Source organism: Dermochelys coriacea, chromosome 19 (genome assembly GCF_009764565.3).
Source record: "Dermochelys coriacea isolate rDerCor1 chromosome 19, rDerCor1.pri.v4, whole genome shotgun sequence".
NCBI classification, from domain to species: Eukaryota; Metazoa; Chordata; order Testudines; family Dermochelyidae; genus Dermochelys; species Dermochelys coriacea.
The window spans coordinates 5,314,832-5,336,021 of record NC_050086.2 but is presented as its reverse complement, the minus strand read 5'-3'; the positions used below and the strand labels follow the sequence as shown (position 1 = coordinate 5,336,021).

Below are 21,190 nucleotides of genomic sequence, written 5' to 3'. Positions count from 1 at the left end.
TTTAACGGCTGATGCCCAATTAAGCTATGTCAGGCAGGCACACTTTGCTCTAACGACAATAAACCTCTGAAATAACCTACTGAAGAAGGCCAAGAACACATTCAAGAGAACTCTAGGAGCAAGGGAGTGAGAGAACAAGACCTTGGGATTAAAGGGAACTGGGCTATGAATGACATTTTCCTGTTCTGTAAAGGGCCCGATCCAGCTCTTGCTGGGAATTTTTCCATGGACATCCATGGCAGCGGGATCAGGCTCAAAGCAATTTATGGCTTTGAGTAAGTCCACTGGTCTGAAGTTAAATTCAGTGTGAGGCCCAGTGTTTGAAGGTGTTCACACACCACGGTAAGAAAAGTAGTGTAATGAGCTGAGTAGAACAGAATAGCACAAAATCCCAATCCACATTTGGTAGAAGATTCTCCACCCCCATCCGTAGCTCAAAGGAAGAGTAATAAGGTTCTCCATGCCACAAATTGCCAATCCCTACCCCATCCAAGGACCTGCTTTCACATAACCCTGATTGCTTCCATTGTCAGTTAAGGGCCCATGCTTACAGTATAACTTTCAGTGGGGCACCTCAACATCTTCAGAGCTCAGAGAAAGAGACACCTGCATTAAAGTCACGTGTCTCCAACCATGTGTTGCAAAGCCAGCCCACCAGCACCACACTAAGCGTATGTCTTCACGGCAAGTAAAAGCTGCTTTCTAAACCTGTGTGAGCTAACTTGGGTTAAAACAGCAGGGAAGACACAGCAACTTGGCTTTTAACTGGGGTTAGCAGCTTGAGTTCAACTCCAGACTCCCCAGTAGGCTTGAACTGAAGCTGCTAACCTGAATTAAAAATTGAGTTACTGGGACTTCAGTGCCATTTTAACCTGAGTTAAGAACACACCTTGTTTTTGCAGTCAAGACATACCCTCAGCAGGTTTAGTTCTTGTAGATTGTGTAGCTTTTCAGTCGACATTGGGCCAATACAGAGTTATTAATTAAATGTATGTAGTACATGCACTTACAGAATTACATTAACTGGATAAGATCATGGTAATAAGTCACCCCAGAAGGGGAAAGGAGAAGAATTCTAATATTTCTGATGAGGCATTAGATGCCATGATACCAAATTAGAGCTCAATACGTTGAATTAAATTCCTCCCTGTATAACAGGGAGAAGATGGTGGAGAACTGAATGAGATAAACTACAATTTATTCAAGATCTACAGAAACATCATCCCACTGAAGTGGTCTTCTGGCTGAAGAGTATTACTTGGGCCCTCCAGCCTGAGATTTTGTGTCTTGGCCATTAAACACAGTTGCAAAACTACGAAACACACCAAGCCTCATCTCGGCACAAGATCCGAGAAACTCTTTGGCTGTAGGAAAAAAAAATCACCAGAAAACAAATCTGGCTGTTCTCATCTGCTGTATCCATGTCAGCAGAGAAGTGTTCTGCAGTTTTGCAAACAGAGAATCAGAACATATGATATTTCAGTGCCCCCTGGCCTCTAACGTGGAACAGCCAAAGTTTCGCTGTGTAAAGCCCGCTGACATGGACAAAGGAGTTTGTAGTACAGACAAAGCTTCCCTGTGACACTTACGAACACAATCCGGCTGTACTCCACTCCACGTCAGGTTGGGGAGGCACGTTCTAGTGGTTGAGCCTTGCAGCAGGTATCCTTTCTGACACTTGAAGAACATGATGCTTCCCACCTATCACAACAAAAGATAAAGAGCTGGATTGTCCAGTGTAATCGACCAGTTGACACACACTGTGTTCTACACCAATCCCAGAGTGTTCAGAGCTCTTGGGAAAAACTGCATTTGCTAAATGGGCGCAGTGCTGCTCCATTCACATAGGCGAGTGTGGCTTTTTTGTCATACAATTACCCCCAAATTAGCAGCATCACAAGTTATTTACAACTGATCAAATTTTTTTCAAAATGTTGATTACAGTGTTCATCAAAATTGTGTCCATAAAAAAATCCAGGAATAAAATTTCATTAAAATGTGTAGTCCACGTTTCACCTACTCTGGTGTTATTTATTACAGTAGCACTCAGAAGCCCTGATCAAGATGAGGCCCCATTATGCTAAGTGCAGTGCAAACACACAAGAAGATATATGGTCCTTGCCTTAAGGAACAGTGTTTATTTCCTTATGATAAATGTTTAAAGGGACATTCAAAATAAATAATGATAATAGGAAACATCCCTTACTTACATTGTAGATACCACCTTGGCTTATGGACCCTGAAAACAATTCTAAAAATCTAATTTACTTTGCACCATTTTTATTTATTTTTCACATTTTGTTCTACCGGGACAGCAAAGCCAGACTAGTCAGTTTCAGGTCCTGTTTTCATAGGCTGCTAGCATGATGCTATTTCTTTTGGGTTTCCATCATTGCAAGCAAACGTTTCCTTTTAAAGACAGAATAAATTAAAAATAAAAAAAAAGTGTGAGAGCACTTTTCACTTCTAAATTCCGTATAAACTCTGCTCTTTTTTAGTTGGTTTTTGCTGTTGGCGGGTTTTTGTTGCTTAAATGATTTGATCATTAAAGAAACCCCCAAAACTAACAAACTATCAGAAACATTATTTCAGTTTTTTACATGGAAGTTCAAGATACATAGTGGGGTGTAATCCTAGCCCGCTCTTAAGACAAATGGGCATGTTGCCAGGTCTTCACCCGTGATCACAGGGATTAGAGGGAAATGACTGATTGAGATGTACACACCTTTCTGACTCCAATTATCACAACTTCCTGGCATTTGCACGTGTGGGTTCTTACTAAGCTTTTCTGCAGGCTAAACATTCAAAGACAGCTGGAAATTTGGCACATTTGATCATCTTTCCGCCTCTCACAAGGGCAAAAGTAACATAAGATTTTCCCCTGCAGTTTCTCCCACACAGTACCACCTCCTCATCAGCCAATCTACAAACATTCTGATTTTGTGATGTTTCACCATGTGCAAGCTCTTGCGGGTTTCCGCCTGGCTGATGATGACCGGCTCTCCTTAACACAGCCCAGGAGTGCAGTCTTATTCACAGCATGGGTACCAATGCGGCTCAGCAATCTCACCAACACCACTTACCAAAAAAAAAAAATCACACTTGCGGTCTCTCCGTATTAATGAGGACCTAGAATTAACGCACTAACCCCTGGATCAAGGTAACAAATTAGCAGCTTTACTCAAAAAATCCACTTTCGGAGGAAAGCCCACATTGAATTAACTAATCCCTCCTCATATCCCACCCTAGCATGTAAGGTGTCTTGTGTAAAACACAGGATGGGAATGCACAGGTGGAACATGGAGGGGATCTCTCCATGACTTTACATTGATTTCTTCCCCCATCAAGCCTGAGATTAGTAAAGCCACTTAAGTGATTTGGATTTAAAAGTAAGGGAAACAGGGCATGCAATGCTAATACTAATTCCACTAATAATAAATCTTAGTTAGCAGCGTAATTAACAGCATAAATCTAATACTTAAACACACTGAAGGTTCGCTGTGGAATCATTGCACACTCTGGCAAGAGCCCATATGCGTGAAGTCTAATTGAGATCCCAGGGACTTCTTGAGCAAGTCAGCGCTAACCGACAACAGTACAGGTTGCAGAGTCTACACAACTTGTACTTGTGTAATGGAGAAAGTGACATGGGAATATGATGGTAATTACATTACCTGATAACCTTGGGAATTGTTCCGCATTCCAAAGAGTGGCACACCAGGGTCTGCACATGTAGTGAGAGTTGGATCTTAAATAGAAAAAAAATGAACACACAATATTAAAAGGACTCAGACACGGAGGGTGTTAGTGAAATCCATTCCAGAGCTACGCATCCTCCTGGCTTGCTCTACAGCTGTTTCACTTTCCTTTTCATGTGGGACTTATGTATTTTGCGACAGAACCAATATGTACCATCAGAGAGAATTAAACAGCTATTTCTGTCTCTTAGTCTGTGGTGGGTCCAACACAGTGTAACGGGAAGCACTGCACCCCTCAGGGAAAAACAAACAAGACAAAAATCCACCAGTGAGGTATATTTCCCTCCCTTTTCCAGTTCTACACACCATTCGCAACAGTTAATTCAATATATTATTAGACCTGGGATCCGTGCAGGAGCAGGTACTGTGGCATCCCAGGCTGGCCTGGGTGCATTCCAAAAGCATGCACCAAAGCTGCAGCAGGGGTTCCTAATTCACCTGGCCGTAGTTGAGGAAAGTGTAAGAGTGGTTGGAAAAATTTAGTAACTTAAAACAGGAACCATTTTTTTGGGGTAAAAAATCCTCCCCCAAATCCCATTTTTCAACCACCTCTAGAGAGTGTCTTTAAACCCATGAGTAAGCAGGACCCAACCCACAGTCTTAATTGAGAGACACAGACAGTTCCCCCAGCTGCACCTGGCACTAAGGAATGTCTAACAGTCTGTTTCATTATCACTGTCTGGGCGGGATGGGCATATTGGTAATGTCTCCCCCATCTGGGTATTTCAAGTATTACAAAACCCCTTCCCAGGCCTTTTGGACGATGCCGAGACGTTGTCACTTTGCGCATTGATGTGCAGCCTCTTGGTTTATTGGTCATTTTCTCTCTATCAACAGAGTTGTTCAATCTCATTTTCTAATGCTCCAGGCAGGGTTTACACAGGGAATAATAGAGTGGTTAGATTCCAAGTTCCATGCACGGCCCTGGAATAGCTGGATTCTGCTACAATAATCTGCAGTGAAACAGGTCCCAGTCTTGTCATGTAAGTCCCATCTGTGCTACAGTTATTATGGTACTGGGTCACCCATGGGCAACACAATTGTGCTCTGACATGATCTTTTGGTTTTCGCCTATGAGAGGTGCTAGCTCCCTTTATATCTTCTCTGCCTTGCTGCGGGGGACAAGCAATGTTATGAAAGTTACTCGGTGTGGTTTTCCATCAGGATTCCGCTTGGCTGCCTCTGTCACCAAACGCTCATCTCAGAACCCTGCTATTTCATGGTGATTGATGGTGACTGGAGATGTTAATGCATCTCAGATATATAATCTCTCTTTATGCCTAGTTTGGTCTCAATCCATCAGAAGATGGATACATGCAAGTCAGGAGAAATACCTGCCGTTGCCATTACAGCATATATCACTTTCTTCTTCCAGTGCGAAGACAAGAGCTGTGAATCAGTTGAATGAAAGCAGAAATGTATCAAGTTTGTCCTCGAGTTCCAAACTGATCAAAGAAGTTGTAATCCCTGCCTGATAGGTAGCAGCAGCAAGGCTGATTGGGAGATGAAAAAACAAACCGACCAAACACACAAGCAAAGATACTGAGGATGGACAGTCCCCTGCTGGATCCATTGGGGAAGCAGTATGGGCTGACAAAGTGCCATTTCCTTGCAAACTCTGTGTGCTTTTGTGAACCTATGAGCTTGATAGCGCAGAGTGAAGCTGGAAAGCCCCCTCTCCTGCAGTGGGCTGAGAATGGGCGAAATGTTTGGAACAGGAGGAGCAGCTCTGACTAAGACTCTGCCCAGCAATGGGCTGAGAACAGTGGCTATGGATGGATCAGTAGGTGACCTGGCTATGGGCAATGTACATGGGCACTGCATTCAGGCTTTGATCCCGAGTCCTTGAGCTGGGCTCAGCAGGAACAGGCAGTGCACAGATGCACCGAAGTTTAAACACTAGCCATAGCCGTGTGCACAGAGCAGAAGTAAGTCACAAGCTCCCTGGGTGCTGGGTCCCTCATGTGCAAGAGCACAGGATAAAAAGAGGGAGTGTGATTGTGACATTAGCAACACTAGCACTAGTAGGGGCTCAGACAGTTTGGTGAGGGGCCTGGTATAAATGCACAGGACTGGCAGATGTCAACAGACAATGGGAGTGCATGCAGACTCTCCACAATGCCGGATCGGGGTCTCCTGTGGCCACAAGCCTGTTCTTCATGCCGGTTTACACTGAGCTGCTATGTGAAGCACTCTCCACCGCACTGAACAGGATCAAACCTTCCCTGGTAACTCTTTCCCTTAGCTAATAAGAGACTCAAATGAATCGGATGTATCCAGACATAGGAAACACACACAGTGAGAAAAGCCCTCACAATCAAACACACAGCAGGAGCAGAGATCACTTCCTCTCCTCATGGCAGTTAAGGGGAAAAGGGCACACCAATGCTGTAACTAACAGGCCCGGATTTTTATTCCTTATGACCTGACTAATCAGCCTCTCCATAAAGCATCCTTACATGCTTCCCTGAGCTCTCCACAGGGTCCTTGGGAACTGCACTGAGTCAGTAAACAAGGGATACAGAGTGCAGCCAATTTGGGGCTGCAACACACAAGCTAATTCATTTCACTTATTCAGCTCTGCTGACCTTTTGTCATTTATCACCAGTGCGGTTTCCATGACATCTGATGGAGGCCCCCCAGATAAATCAGAGTGTCTAAACTCACTAACTAACTAACTAACTAAAATGAAGTCCCATCCCACAGATGAGGTGGGGGCTGACGGATCACGCCAGGTGAGGTGTATTAAATCTGGATCTCCAGGCTGTATTTTGGGACCTGACAGCCCGGCCATCTAACGAACCTCAAGATCAGATGGGATCTGAATAAATAATGCTTTTTTATCGGCTGCCTGGACTGGAAATAGACATGTTGGATCAAGGTTTTCACAGGCTGACAAGTTTTTTCCCTTCCTGTGATTTGTACTAGGGAGACAAACTTGAAGTATGAAAGTAAATTTCTTTGGCAATTCAAACGACTGTTATTGTGCTCTTCAATGCTACACTCTTCCAGAAGTGTGGATGCCACATCCTGAGTGTATATTACAGGGCCCTGAATATGGACTCGTGGAGAAGTGATGAAACATTGGAAGCGAACCCAACTGTGGTAGTTAAATGCCTACATGCATAGCTAATGGTACATGTGTACTTGGCTAACTTGCTAGATTGAACATCATGAATGGTCGAATGAAATCTGATTAGTCTTTCCTCATCACACCATCCCACATATGAGACCAAGGATGTGATTGATGGCAGGTAAATTTAGAATAATGCAGCTTCTTTGTTCTTGGTGCCCGGATAATAAGGTGATCGTGGCATTAGAAATGAATAGTTAGATGGACAAGTTAGAGGGATAGACGGCATGTCATCAGCCCGTGGAATTCATTGCCACAGAGGCCCAAATCAAATACCGAAGCTAGAAACGGATGAGAATGGTACGACTACTAGTGATTATGTACTGCTCTGAGCTTTTGTGGGGCCTTAGAAACCACTGAGACGTGACAGACAAGGAATATGTGAGGGATATGGGGATTTGTATCCAAGTCAATACTTGGCTGTGTATTCTATGGACAGCACCTTTGCCTTTCCAGAGGTCTCCTGTTCTGCTGGGAGCAGCTGCCATTTTGGGTCCCATTCAAATGCAGCATGTTACAGAGGACACACACGCTGCACTTTACTTTGTTCCACCAGGAGCTCTTGTGACAATTTGGCCCCAGTTGTGGGTGCTGAGAACTTCTGGAAATGTGGCCCTGGGTCCCAACAGCAAAAATCTCCCACAGGTTCCAGGGACTGGGACTTTGCCATGAAATACGGACGGACGGTGTGGATGGCCAATAGGCAGAGCAAGCATCTGGGGCCTGGGAAGCTTGCAAATGAGGTGAGCCCACACCCAGATCTGTTCTGAGATTTAATGGAGAGGAGGGTCTGACAAGTTAGCAGAAGGAAGGCGAGTTTGCCATGTGCTGGTCTTCTCTGCAGAAGATCCACTGTCTTCCTCCAGCTCTAACCACAGGGGACAGGGCTGAGTAAGTAGATGAAAGGGGGTAGGAGAAATTGTGGAAGAGAAACTGAATAGATTGATGAGGGAAGGGAAGGAATGAGAAGTCAGATTCAGGATGCCCCCTTACCTATGCAGCTGGGCTGGGTTCCACTCCATGTCCCATCAGACTGACAGAACCTCCGAGCTGAGCCCACCAGCACCAGTGGGGACAGGCAGGAGAATGAAACCGATGAGCGGTAAGTGAATCCTCTGTCTTCTCTCCTGCCCTGAGCTGGTGTCCCGGGATCACCACAAAACACAGCTAGAAAAGCCAAAGGGTAGTCAGAGGATGGCGATGAATAGTGTTAATGGGTTAAAGACAATTCTATTGGCCAAAATCTCCCAACCCCGGCTTTCAAGCGCTGCAATGGCTCAGGAAATTACTAGTGGCAGAAGGTTCGCTGGCTGCTTTCTGCTCACTTCTGTCTTTTTGTCAATTACTGTTTAATTAACTTTCACTTTCCAACATCTCCTGGCAGGGAAGAGGAACAGACGGTTTGGATCCTTTTTTTTTTTTTGGTCTTTTTTCTGCACAATGGTGTGCTTAACTTTGACTGTATCTTTAATTGCACAATGTCAAATTGCTATGCAGAGCCATGTCACATGTAAAGCCCGTTAATTATATAACAGCCGGGGAAAGGTGTAAGGAACGTGGTCAGGTCTTTGTGCTGTTTCATATGAAAATGGCTATTGTGCAGCTGCCAAATACTCAAAGCTAAAACCCGGCTTTATCATTATGAGCTGTTTCACTAATCTGTGTTGAATCACGCACACAGGTTTTCATCCAGCCACAGGGCCCTGCCTTTGCTGCACATTCCAAGGCTTGCTGTAACACTACGGGGCTCTTTTCATACAAGGCCTTCGCACGCCACAGGGGCCAGACTTTCAGAAGAGCTCAGTGCATTGGGTGCATGATGGGTGCTGGGGTCTTTTGAAAATCTGGCCCCCGTTTTGCATGCTAAGCGCTTGGAAAGCTGGGTCCTGATCGATTATCTTCATACCACTCCTCTAAGGTGGTGATGAGTGTCTCCATGTTGCCACAGTAGGGGAAACTGAGGCACACAGCAGTTGGTTAACTTGCAGAGCAAGCCAGTGGCAGGGATGGGGAGAGCACCCAAAAATCCTGGCCCTATCATTCAGAGCACTACACTTCTTCCTTTTTGCCAGCATGCTGCCATCCAACTCTGTCCCGATGGGGTGACACCCTTGCCTCACTGAAGTCAGTGGTAAAATTCCCATTGATCTCATTTGGGTCAGGATTTCACCTGGGGTCAAGAATCACTGGAGTTAGGTCTCCAAACCTATATGAATGTTTAATGCCCCATTGGGAAGTCCTTGTCTTGTGAGGATGGGACAAGGATTTCCCAGTGAGGCACAGACATAGCTGTGAGGGATTCGGGGAGAGGGTCTCAAGCCTGGGTCCCCAAACAGTCCTCAGACCACAGCCACCACCCACCAGCTCACTGGTACTAACCGGGAGTTTGGGCTGGTGAACCCTACCTAGGTCATCTTAGGCACCGCCCACAAAGCTCCCAACTTGCCTCTTTGATTGGCTCAGACTCATTATTTAAGTCAGAAGGAGGCACAGTAAGTTGTCTGAGTAACTATTTGAATCCTTGGCTGGTTGCAACATTGGACTCCTGTCTTCTTGCCTGACTCCTGAGACCTGCCTTTTTCCTGATTCCTGACTTCCGGTTGTGTTCTTGACCTACTTGCTTGTTCCAGATCCCTGCTTCTACACCACCTCCCTGCTACTGATTCCGGCTCCGATCCTTGGCTTGGTTCTTAACTTTGCCTCTGACCTCCGGTTCCTGGCATCAGACTCCTGCTCTCACCGCTAGGTCTGACCACCCACGTCCTGATCTATGGCAATAGCTAATTCCCATTATTTGAGAAACAATGTATAAAATCCCACCATGAGTTTCATCTCCCACCAGGCACACCTTTAATGGATGGTATTAACAACTGGGTCACTATCTCTAATATCTCCTTCCGAGGTGCAATTAACTCTTATGCACCAGGCAATTTCCAGACCAGCAGCCAAGGTTATGCTTTGTAGAAAAGTGTTTTGCCTTTAATCCAAAATATTTCCTGCTACTGTGGGTGCATCCATGAGCCATCATGCTATCTAAAGGTTGGGGGAATAAGTCTATCACTAATTGTGTATGAGTGGGAAAAAACTTCTCCTATGGGCAGGTTATGCCATAATTGTCCATTATTGAGATTTCATACCTCTCTCTCAAACGTCTGGTACCAGACATTGCTCGAGAGAAGATACTAGGTTGGACAGACCATTAATTGGATCAAGAAAGACTAATCCTTTGGAGGTGGTGGGGAACAGGGGGGTTGGACTTTAAGGCTAGCGCTCCATCCCATTTGCACATGAATACATATGGATGTCTGCTTACGAAAACACTGTGGCAGTTCTCCAGTCCACGTCCCATTCCCTTCACAAGTCAGGACAGCAGGTAGTGAGAGCTGGTATCCTTCCAGGCAGGCATAGCTCACGCTTGAGCCCCAGCTGAAATCTGAGCCAACGACTTTCCCATTGGGGATGACTTGTGGGGATTTACAGGTGATAGCTGAGCAGCAAACAAAAAGCATATTCAGTTCGAATGACTTCTCAGAGTATTTATTTCGATAAACAAACAAATCCACATAGGATCAAAGTTATTTCCTGTGAACTGAATGCATCACAGGGAATTTAGCTATAGGGGGGTCTGTACAAACTTTCTGTTATATGCATGTGTGTTTATGAATCCTGGGATTTTGCTTTGAGTTTTAGGGTCAATCAAATCCCAAACCTCACAGTCAGATCACCAGGCTTTTGCTAGTTTCCACCTAAGATTATGAATCTGATTCCAGCTTAGTTGGAACATCACCCCACGTTCTCCAGAAGTTTCATAGATTTTGGAAAACCTAGATGAGTTTCAAGTTAGTGATTAACTCAACAACTAGGTTGAATTTTGCCTGGCTGGAAAGTTTTATAATACTGTGCTTTCAAGTGCATATGAGCACTAGGCCAGATTCTCAGCTGGTCACGTAAATCAATGTAGCTCCCAAGTGAGAATCTAGCCACATTGTTTCTTGCTCTTGCTACATTAGCTCAAAGTGGCAAGAACAAAAAAGAAGGAAGCATTTATCTTCCCAGCCTTGCAGGGGAGTGAAGTATTTATGGAAGATCCCAAGTGACCTGCATTTCTGACAGGTGGACCTTAAGAACTTTGCAACTGAGATCAGACAAGCATCCAGATGCTGCTTCACATTTTGTCGGCACCCCTGGGTCAGCAAAACACTGACAAAGAAATCAGCCTCTCTTGCAAGATGCCCAGTGCATCTGCCTTCTGAGCAGAGAAGCAGAGGCAACCACAGCACTGAAAAAATAATACAAGCAGGGGGTAGAAAAGCTTTCCAGACCTTTTGGGAGGCCGAAGAAAATGCTTCATTCAGGTTTGATTTGAGTTTGGGGTGAAGACTTGCATATTTATGCAAAGTGTTTCATCCATTCATAATGAGGGAGATTCACATTTCTGAGCTGTAGCTCACGAAAGCTTATGCTCTAATAAATTTGTTAGTCTCTAAGGTGCCACAAGTACTCCTTTTCTTTTTGCGAAAACAGACTAACACGGCTGCTACTCTGAAACATTTCTTTTACAATGATGTAAATCCCCAATAATCCCACTGAAGTCAATGGGGTTACTCCAGAGTTACACTGATGCAAATGGGATCAGAATCTGACCCTTTGAGGCTACCCCAGTTAGGAGAAAGCTCTGTTTTAGAGGGCACTTGCTGTCCATGTTTGATTTCAAATAAAATGTGGCTTTCATATATACATACTTTTAATTTTTAATTGGACACATTTTGATCTTTAATAGGGGACACAGGTTCTTCAACTCTCCCTTTCAAACCATGACATGTCCAAAAGGAAGCCAGGCTGGTTCTGAGATTTGTTAAGAATGGTTTGCATTAGCTCTACCATCACAGACTGTTACGTTGATTGAAAGATACTGAGTTGCAGATTTAGGCTGGGATTGTCAAAGGAACCTTGGGTGTGCTAGTACTCAGCTCTGTGCAATACCGAGGTGTTGAGAGTGGGTCAAGACAGAGTGAAAAACCATTAAACATCAAACACCTCTGATCACTAGTAAATGTGGCAAAGAGGAAACTATGGCAAACACACGAAAATGATGTGATTCTTAAATCTGAGTTCCTGTAGGCTGGATGGATTACCCCAGTGTGAAAGTTCCTCTGCAGACTAGGGTATATACACAGCTCAACAGAACTTTAAGCATGGCAGAGCTATAATACAATCAATCATTTCTACAAGAAGTACTTACGAGTGTAATGCAACAGTTATTGGAACCTGAGATATTCATGCAACTGGATTAGTAAGTCATACTTAAGAAACCATAAACTGCACAGGTCAAGCATTTTGCAGCGGCTGGGTAATTTCAAAGTATATCACTACAAGGTAAAGGCATGGATTATTTATATCTTCTAAACCATGGTGCAGGTTCCACACTGTGGTGGCTACTTTTGGATCCTCTTGTGCATTGGGATGTTTACAACGATAGACTCTGTAGCCCACTTTTAACCAGGCTGGGGACGATCTTCCCTCCTACTGCACATCATGCATACAATTGGGCTGCCCAGAGGAGCCGGAGTGGGTGCTACCTTTAAAAATCATTTATTGCACATGCTCCTGCAAGCCTTCTGTGTTCTGTGCATCTTGACCTCCTGCTATCTGTCTGGTGACACTAACAGGGCAAATGTGACAATATGCCAAGTTTCCCTCCACTAAGGAGAATGAGCTGCATGCAGTAACCATTTGCAGCCATTTACACCAGGGCAAAGGATGTGTGTGAGGGCGAGGGAATAGCAATGTGCTTCTAACTCAGAATGGAAACACTTTGCCCTGGTGCAGGCCAATGGAGAATCAGATCCAGGTTCTCCTAGGAAGCAGACGATTTACCTTCACTGGCCATGCTGAACTGCAGTCCAGTGAATGTCCTATTTGTGACTATTTGGCTGCATGTGATGTATCATACAGTGCCTGGGCAATTTCAGAGTAAACGGTATCCCTGCAAGGTAAATATAGGAGTATTTCTCTCTTTCAAACTACAGTACAGGTTAGATGGTCATTATTTTTGGACCTACTCAGCATAATTTGTTTGAATGAATCAGGAATTGCTATGGTTCAGAGCATGAGCCCTTTAACTCCCACTGATGACCAGTTACTCACCAGTAGTTACAATGACTACTCATAAAATTGCTTCATCAATAAGAGCAAAGAGTTCAGAGTCTGGCCCCATGTAGCGGTAGGGCACTTTCGCAGTAAAGCTTACTAAGATATCATTAGTTACAGGAGCCTTGAGGCCTGTAACCTAACATCCTCAGACATTTATAGTAAATGGGGTCTCACCCTTGCAGACAGGTTTGGTGCCGTTCCAGGTTCGGTCTTTTGTGCAAATCAAAGAGGACGCCCTGTCCGACTCCATCACGTAGCCAGGTATGCACTGAAACACTACAGTTTTATTGTAGTTAAAGTCATTTCCCAGCCTAAAGCCATTGGCTGGTACACCAGGATCCCCACAGTTTATCACTGGGAAAGGAGAAGATGCAATGGTTAAATTTTTCTGGTGCACGTCGCCTGTCTCAAGCATATGGATATGCAATGGCTAGAAACCCCACAGTCCCCACGGACTTTCAATGGATGATCGTGATCTATCAGCCACCGAGATGTATGGGCTACAGCGCAAACCAAGGAGCTGGATCAACCAGGGCAAAGTTTGGAAGAGGTGTGTACAGAAAACTTTGCCCATGCTCAGTGGAGTGGACAATAATGATAACAAATGGCACTAAGGCCTAGCACTGTGCAAAATGATGTGTTAATTAGCACATTACAGGGGCCCTGAGGTTTAATCATAACCAGTTAACATGCCTTTACGCATGACTTGTCCCTTTTCGTCCTAGATGCTGTATGTTGTTTGCTGAGAGAATACATTTCCTTAACACAGGCCTGGCCTCATGCAGCACCTTTCATCCGTCATTCTAAGGACCTAAGTGAACACACTATATGTTCAACAAAAGCTTCTGGGCTATGGCCAAATCAGGGCACGTTCTGGGAGCTGACACACCATAGGGCAGGACTACTCTGTAGTAGAGCTTACGTCTAGTCATGAGATTTATGACTGCAGAGCATGTAGCTCAGCTGAAAAGACCACCTGAAGCTGCAGTATTCCATGAGGCACTCAGGGGCCTCAAGGCGTTTGCCCTAAGAATTATTTCCACTGGCAGTAGCTAGTTTTATGACACTTCTGAACACAATGGGTTTACATGTGCATGCTGATGCCTGCAAGTCTTAAACTCGAGGCACATGAACTTTTTGAAAACCTAGCACCAGTGCCTTATGTTTGTTATTGACCTTGTCTTCCAGGAATCCACTCAGATGCTCACCTGTACACTCAGGAGTGCTGCCTGTCCAGGTCCCATTGACAGTACAGTGCCTGCTCAACACTCCTGTGGAATAATAGCCTTCCCGGCACTGATAAATAATGGAGCTGGAGAAAACCAAGCCATCATTAAATACAACTCGTGCGTTGCTTGGAGTCCCTGGGTTTCCACAAGATATAACTAAAAAGCCAAAATAGCAGAATTAGAAAAAAATTAAAGACGACCCTAGTCTCAATGAAAGCAATTTAGCTGCAAAAACCTCTGGATTTAATCAGTGGACTGCATGCTGTTTTGGAGTGAAAACTGTACCTACCAATGCAAGTAAAGTTTCCCAAGAGCAATGGATACACCTTGCCCTGGGAAAGCACAAGGAAGCACATCTCAATGCTGTGTGACTTCCGTGGTAAGCGACTGAGAAGTTCTCCTGCACCAGAAGCTAATTTCTCCCGCACAAGATACTCCGGCACATACCCATTGATTTCACACTGGGATTCAAGAATGCACCCTGGCTGCAACCTCTGGATTACTGGTCTCTACTGAATTGAAAGAGGTGCAGGTTTTATGCCCCTGGATACTGATCACTCTGCAGGATCGAGCCATTAAATTAGCCCAACCTGACATGCAGCTCAAAGAGATAAAGCTGGGCTCTAGGTTGAATGATGGAGGCAGTTCTTATAAAGCACCTCAGGGGAAGAGGAGATGGCACCTAGACAGGTCAGAACTAGCAGGTTATTGGAGTCTCTCATTGCTAATTTGAATTCAAACCCAGATTGGTAGTGACCAAAACTGATGACCATTGAATGATGGCTCAGTGAGCTGTGTGAAACAAGGTGGGTTCAGCCCAGTTTCTAGAAGTGGCTGCACAAACAGAGAACCTGGCAACGATTGTCACATTAGTGTCAATAGAGGGGCTGACATGGGCCATGAGACACCTTGTTTTCCCTTCAGATGCTTCTTGCAGCTCAAGATTATGACACATCTGGGCCTGGGAATCAGCACCCTGATCTGGCTCTGAATTTCACAGATGGCCTCAAGTCTCTCTCATGAGTTGAACCAAACCCTTAGGTCCCAGCGTCTTTAGACAGTTGCATTCTTGGGATCTGAGCTTCATAGCTGGGGCTCATATCTGCTTTGGAAGTCTATCTTTGCAGACTTCAAGGGAATCGAAGCAGCAGGGGACACAGCTTCCTTTCCATAACGGCAGCCGCTCCTGCTTATTGCCTGCGTAGATCCAATTATGCTTTCAGCTGGAGGGGAATATTGCAAGGATACAATTATAGGTTTGTCAGCACCCAGGTTTTATGTCTAAACTGCCTTGGTAACACTGCAGTAAAAGGGCATCAAACTGAATGGCAGTACGCAGAGCCCTGTCATGGCAAAATAAGTACCTGCAATAATTGCATCCAGCCCTCATTTACTGTGGAATTACAGTACATGAAAGAAAATCACATGAATCAATAAAAGCTTAAACCGTTCGTCTCTGACTATTTGACAAGGAAATTCCCCTGGCAATGCAGCACCATCTCACATGCTGCAAGAGCATCAGTTTGGAAATAACAAGGCCCCCAAGTCTCCATGCTCTATCGCTGCCCCCCACACCAGACACTTGTGGGAGTGGAATATTGCCTGCCACTCTGCACAGGGAAATGACTCTCACTTGGGTCACGGTGTGAATGCACCGTGCACAGCTGCTCAATGGAAGGAGAGGCCCCCTTCTTCCTTGTTACTTGGCTTGCTGACAGCAGGTTAACATATGAGCTTGTCGGATGTGTATCTGTTTGACAGGGAGAAACGAATAACCATTCCAGCTTCTGCGTGCAGACATTTTGCATGGCATGAAAATCATGCAGGGTGCTCTCTAGTTACAGATTCCTCATGCAGCCAAAGTCTCAATGATACACAGTGTCATTTCCAATAAATGTGAGGATAAAAGTCAGATTCTATCACTTTAGGAAAAACACTGGATTAATATTTCACTGTGTGTCCATGCCTCTCTCTCCCCTCCCCGACCTGCCTCACGTACGCATACACCAAAATGTACACAGCCTAAAAGAGTCCCTTCTACAAAAATGAATTGTGACTCCGGAAAAGGTGTCCATGGGAAAGGAATGACAACGGTGTAATGTTACAGCACAGCCGAGCATGGGAATATAGAATAGTAATTCCAATCGGACGTCTGCCAAAAGCCTGCTTTGCCCTGGATATGAAAGAGACCTCAAACTTATGGCCAAGTGCTCAGACTTGCAAGTCATATTTAAAATAACTCAGAGCCCAATCCAGCAAGCCATGATCCATGTAAAGAATTTCCCATGGCATGAATGGGAGCTGAGAGCGCCTTGCACGATCAAGTGACAGAAGAAAAGTGAGCGGCATTGGTGTTTGGAGGAAACACATATCAAAATCAATCCCACTCCCCCCCAAACTAGAAAATAATTTGACAAGCAAAATACACGGGTTGTAACTGTTGGTCTTGTTCCTTTTTTAACTGGAAAATATTTCAAGGGATGAGACCCATATAAAATGATAGATTTTAACAAAAAGGGTCAGATCCTTAGCTGCAACTAAGGAGTGCAAAGGTGTAGGGAACCCATGGCCCTGCCCCCTTTCCCTTGGTCACACCCTCACACTGGGGACAGGAAGGGGAGCTGTTGTGATTGCTTTGTACCACCATCTCCCTAAACTGCGGTGAGCCTCCTGTGGCTTGTTACGGTGGCTGGATTGTTGCCAGGAGTGTGGTGCGAAGCAGCCATACTCCCGCTCTGAATCTGGGTTTATAAATCTTCACCTGCATTACTAACCGCTTGTCAGACTGTCAAAACGGAGAGGAATTTAAAGATCTAATTCACTTTTCACACTTTATGCTGATTATTTTCTTGAACTTCCCCTCAGCCGTGGAAAGTGAAATTAGATTGATCTGTTTAGTCAGTTTCACTTTCGGGTTCAAGCAATAATGATACCGTGCTGTTCTGTAGCGCCTTTCCTCTCAGGGTCTCAGTGCACTTTCAAATGAGTAATGAATGATGCCCTCAAGGGAGGCATTATTATGCTGATTTTAACAGATGGGAAAATCAGATAGGGCAAGATGAAATGATTTGGCCAAGATCACCTAATGATTCTGTGGAATAGCTGGAAACTGAACCCAGAAATGCTGACTCCCCATTCTCTGCTCTAACCACTAGGCACCTTCTGCTCGCAGAGCTGAGAACAGAACCCAGGAGTCCTGACTCCTGATCCCCTGCTCTAACCACTAAGACAGCCTTACTGTATTCCAGAGTTAGCACAACACACTCTGGTTTATGAGCAATGCAGTGGAATGCTTACCACTAAAAACGATGTATATAGACACACACGTCTAATTGCAAACATTTCTATTAATAACTAATTGTTGTCAATCTCTTTACCCCATATTTTTTGTTTCCGTAGCACACCTATATTTTGTGCCTATATTATTATGATGGAGTCCCTCTGAAGCCAACAAGATAGATGTGGCTGTTAAAAGTAATCACCATTGCTGCTAAAGATAAGGAGAGAGCCCTGTGCCGGGGGGAGATCAGGCCGAGAATTACAATGAGGAAGGCAAGCATTGCTTGGGAAGTAATGGGATTTTATCATTTGTGGTGGTGCATGAGATTCACTAATGGGGTGGCTAATACCATTATGCAGGGAGACAGCAGCTCAGTTGTGAACCTGGCTGTGTCCCTATACAAGACAGTAACAGAGCATAAGCAGCATCCTTATTTCCCACATGAGTTATCTGCACTGGCCAGCAAAGTCAGAAGGAAGTCGGGGCAGCTTAGAGAATCCAGATCAACACACAGACAAGCACCAGACTGTGGCCAGACCCCGTAACACACCTCTGGACCAGGATTATGAAAAAAAAAACCCTCAGCACCAGCTCAGGTTTTCAACAGAGCTCAATGCATTGGGTGCAGAGACCTTTTGAAAATCTGGCTGTAAATGGAGCAATGGGAGCTGCTGGGAGCTGGGCACTTGCAAATCTGGCCATGAGCTCTTCTGAAAATTTGCCCACTGATGTAGTTTGGAAGTTGTAGATCCTTTCAGCATGTAATTGTTTTCACTCGTTGCTGTTAAGTCGAGGGCAAGTTTGATTGCTTTCCTGCATGGCTTCCTACCTATTCAAGTTGCAGTTATTAAATAAAGATGGCTACTAATCAAGAGTGACTTCAAATGAAGGTGAGTAGTAACAGTTATTGGCATAGAAGTTTTCACCAAGTGGAGCTTGTGATATTTAACTCCATATTCTTTATGAAAATATGCTTATGATATGAATATGACATAACAGGCATATTTTATGCGAGATGGGTCTTGTAAAATATAATTGGAAAGGTTATAATTTACTTAATGTGATTATCCATTTTGTATGCATGTATCATTTCGGTATCTAAAGTTAGGAATATGAACTATGTAACAATTACAACTGGGTGCGTATTGGGAAGACACCCACCACATGACAGGCCATCAAATTTGATGAGCCATCAGGAAGGAACAACAAAACCAGGATGATACTAATATCTCTACCTCCTGGGAGATGTCCAGGGACATAACTGTGACACTACTAGGTCAGGTGGTCCTGTCACCTGCTACTATACATTACCTGGGACTTTCCATTGGAAGGGAAGGAAGGTCAAGTTTGGGAAACAAAGGATTCCCATCTTATGTAAATCCTAGTTAAGGATGGGGAGGAAGGCAAACAGGACTCCTCCTCTCCATGGCCTGTCTGCCCAAGAAGAAAGACTGCTAAAGCCACCTGAAGGGAAGGCCGGGGAGGGGGAGTCCAGACTGAGATGGGTCCAGTCTGAAAAGAAATATAACTGGAACTCGAAACCACAGAAACTTTGCAACCGCCTAAAATAATATTTAGGGTAAGAAATTACATTTTGTAACCTGTTTCTTAAGTATATTGAGCTTAGTTTGCGTACTTTGGTTTGTTTGCTCAGTAATCTGCTTTGTTCTGTTTGCTATCTCTTTAACCATTTAAAATCCACCTTTTGTAGTTAATAAACGTATTTCTTGTTTATAACATAACGCTGTGTGTACAGTTCATAACTAAAGGGGGTGGGGAAGATAAGAGGCTGTGCATACCTTCCTCCACATGGAGGGAGGTGGCAGATTTTATAATATATCTTTGGATCTTCACTCCAAGGCAGGTGGACACCTGAGTGCTGGGGCAAGTCACTTAAGCTGAACTTTCCCAGAACTGATCCCAGTGTCTGTTTCATTCTGCAGTTTGGTGTGGTCCTGCCTGTGTGTGGGCTGGAGGAAGCTTACTAGCTTGGCTCAGCAAGACAGGTAAAAAGGGTGCCCAGGTTGGCATAACAGACAGGCTCCGTGGTATCTCAGCACATCAGGTGGCATCCAAAGGGGGACAGCCCATCACAGCACTGTCACACAGGGGAGTTGGGATGAGATTCCCAGAAGAAGGGAGTGTCCTGTGGACTGCTTGACCATCTCAGTTCAGGACTGAAGTCTGTGCCTAAACATAGCAAGTTACATTTAGATAACACTCAGACCATGTCGCTGATTTATCCTCCCCTGGGAAGCCAAGCTACAAGGCCACAGGCACAAGCTACCATTTGGCCTAAGGGGCATCACAAGTATCAGAAGAAGGGGCCACATTATTATTTATTTACTACAGAGGCTTCTAGGGCACGCGTTCTCATTACATACCGTTACCTACAGTGCTGCTCTTAATATTCCATCTGCCCGGCAGGGTGAATCCCACTGAATTACATGGAGTGGTGTTTCTTTTTAATTTTTTTTTAAAAAGGTTCTTCCCCTTCAGAACTGGTGGCATTTTAAGGCTCCATGATTGTTAAACTTGAAGCACAGCAATTCCTTCCAGGAAGAGCAATAAAGCTTCTCTTCTCCTCTCCTACAGATTAAAGCTGTTTACTAAAGAGGATTCCAGTCTAGGTAGCATGTAAATAAAATGTCCCACACATGCCCCACAGTCTAATCCTTACAGCAGACAGAATTGTCCTTTTGGGTCTTGCTGCCATTCAGCAGACAGGCTGAATTGGTCTCCTAACAATGCCTGACACATCAGGCAAAATCCACTGTGGGAATAACACATAGCTGAGAGCCTTTGGAGTCCTAAAGCCTTCACTTTGCAGATGGTAATTTACATACTGTTTAAATTAAATAGTAGCCTACATTCCACCTGACATGCAGAGGGAAAAAATATCCTGTTACAAGAATATTCTCAGTGGTCAAATTGGGATCAATTAAAATAAACACATTTCTGTTTACTTAAACTGGCAAACACCAGCGAGAGTCCTGCCTCATTCTGGCTGTGGATTTTGTTTAATTCATCTGGTGCGATAATAAATACGCTAAAAGCAAATGTTCCATTCAGCTTTTCAAGGAAGGGGAGAAACTATAAAGCTTAACGGCAACTAACAATGCAATTGCAGCGTCTATTGTGAAGGAGAGCAAGTGTTTTTTGTTTTGTTCCCCCCACCCCCTCATTCCTTAGCGCTGTGCATGGAGAGATGGATGGTGAAAAAAGCAGGGGGAGGGAGGGGAGCCTGTAAATTTGCATTTACATTTTAAAACTTGCTGGAAATTAAAGCTAAATGAGGCTTGAAACCTGATATTTTAGAAAGCCTGGAGAGCTGGTTTTACTGGAAATGATGCTGCCTCTACTGTCTAACACAGTCAGCAGCACTGCGGAGTTCTAGCCACTACCGATAATTGACTCGTTTGATTTCAATCCATTTGTACCTTATGAAAAAATGATCGTGGATTTTTTAAAAATAATTCCTCCTCTGTTTGTTTGAACTTTAGAACAGGTGAAAGGCACCTGACAGCTTGATAGTATAAATCCTCTTCCTTACCCAGCTGAGCACTCAGAAGATCTGGATTCGGTTCCTGGCTCTGCCACACTCCTTCTCTGTGACCTTGGGTGAGTCACTTTGGTC

General features: G+C 44.5%; 1 protein-coding gene across 2 annotated transcripts in view; it reads right to left on the bottom strand.

Moving 5' to 3' along the window:
- Positions 1-21,190, bottom strand: part of CSMD2 (CUB and Sushi multiple domains 2) — a 567,571-nt gene that overhangs the window by 16,383 nt on the left and 529,998 nt on the right. For both annotated transcript variants that reach the window (XM_038377510.2, XM_038377512.2), the window contains 6 exons: positions 14,253-14,429; positions 13,219-13,398; positions 10,205-10,378; positions 7,885-8,058; positions 3,675-3,748; positions 1,590-1,701 (listed from right to left, as the gene is read on the bottom strand). In XM_038377510.2, the coding sequence (XP_038233438.1) occupies positions 1,590-1,701; positions 3,675-3,748; positions 7,885-8,058; positions 10,205-10,378; positions 13,219-13,398; positions 14,253-14,429 (891 nt within the window). The remainder of the gene's footprint in view (positions 1-1,589; positions 1,702-3,674; positions 3,749-7,884; positions 8,059-10,204; positions 10,379-13,218; positions 13,399-14,252; positions 14,430-21,190) is intronic.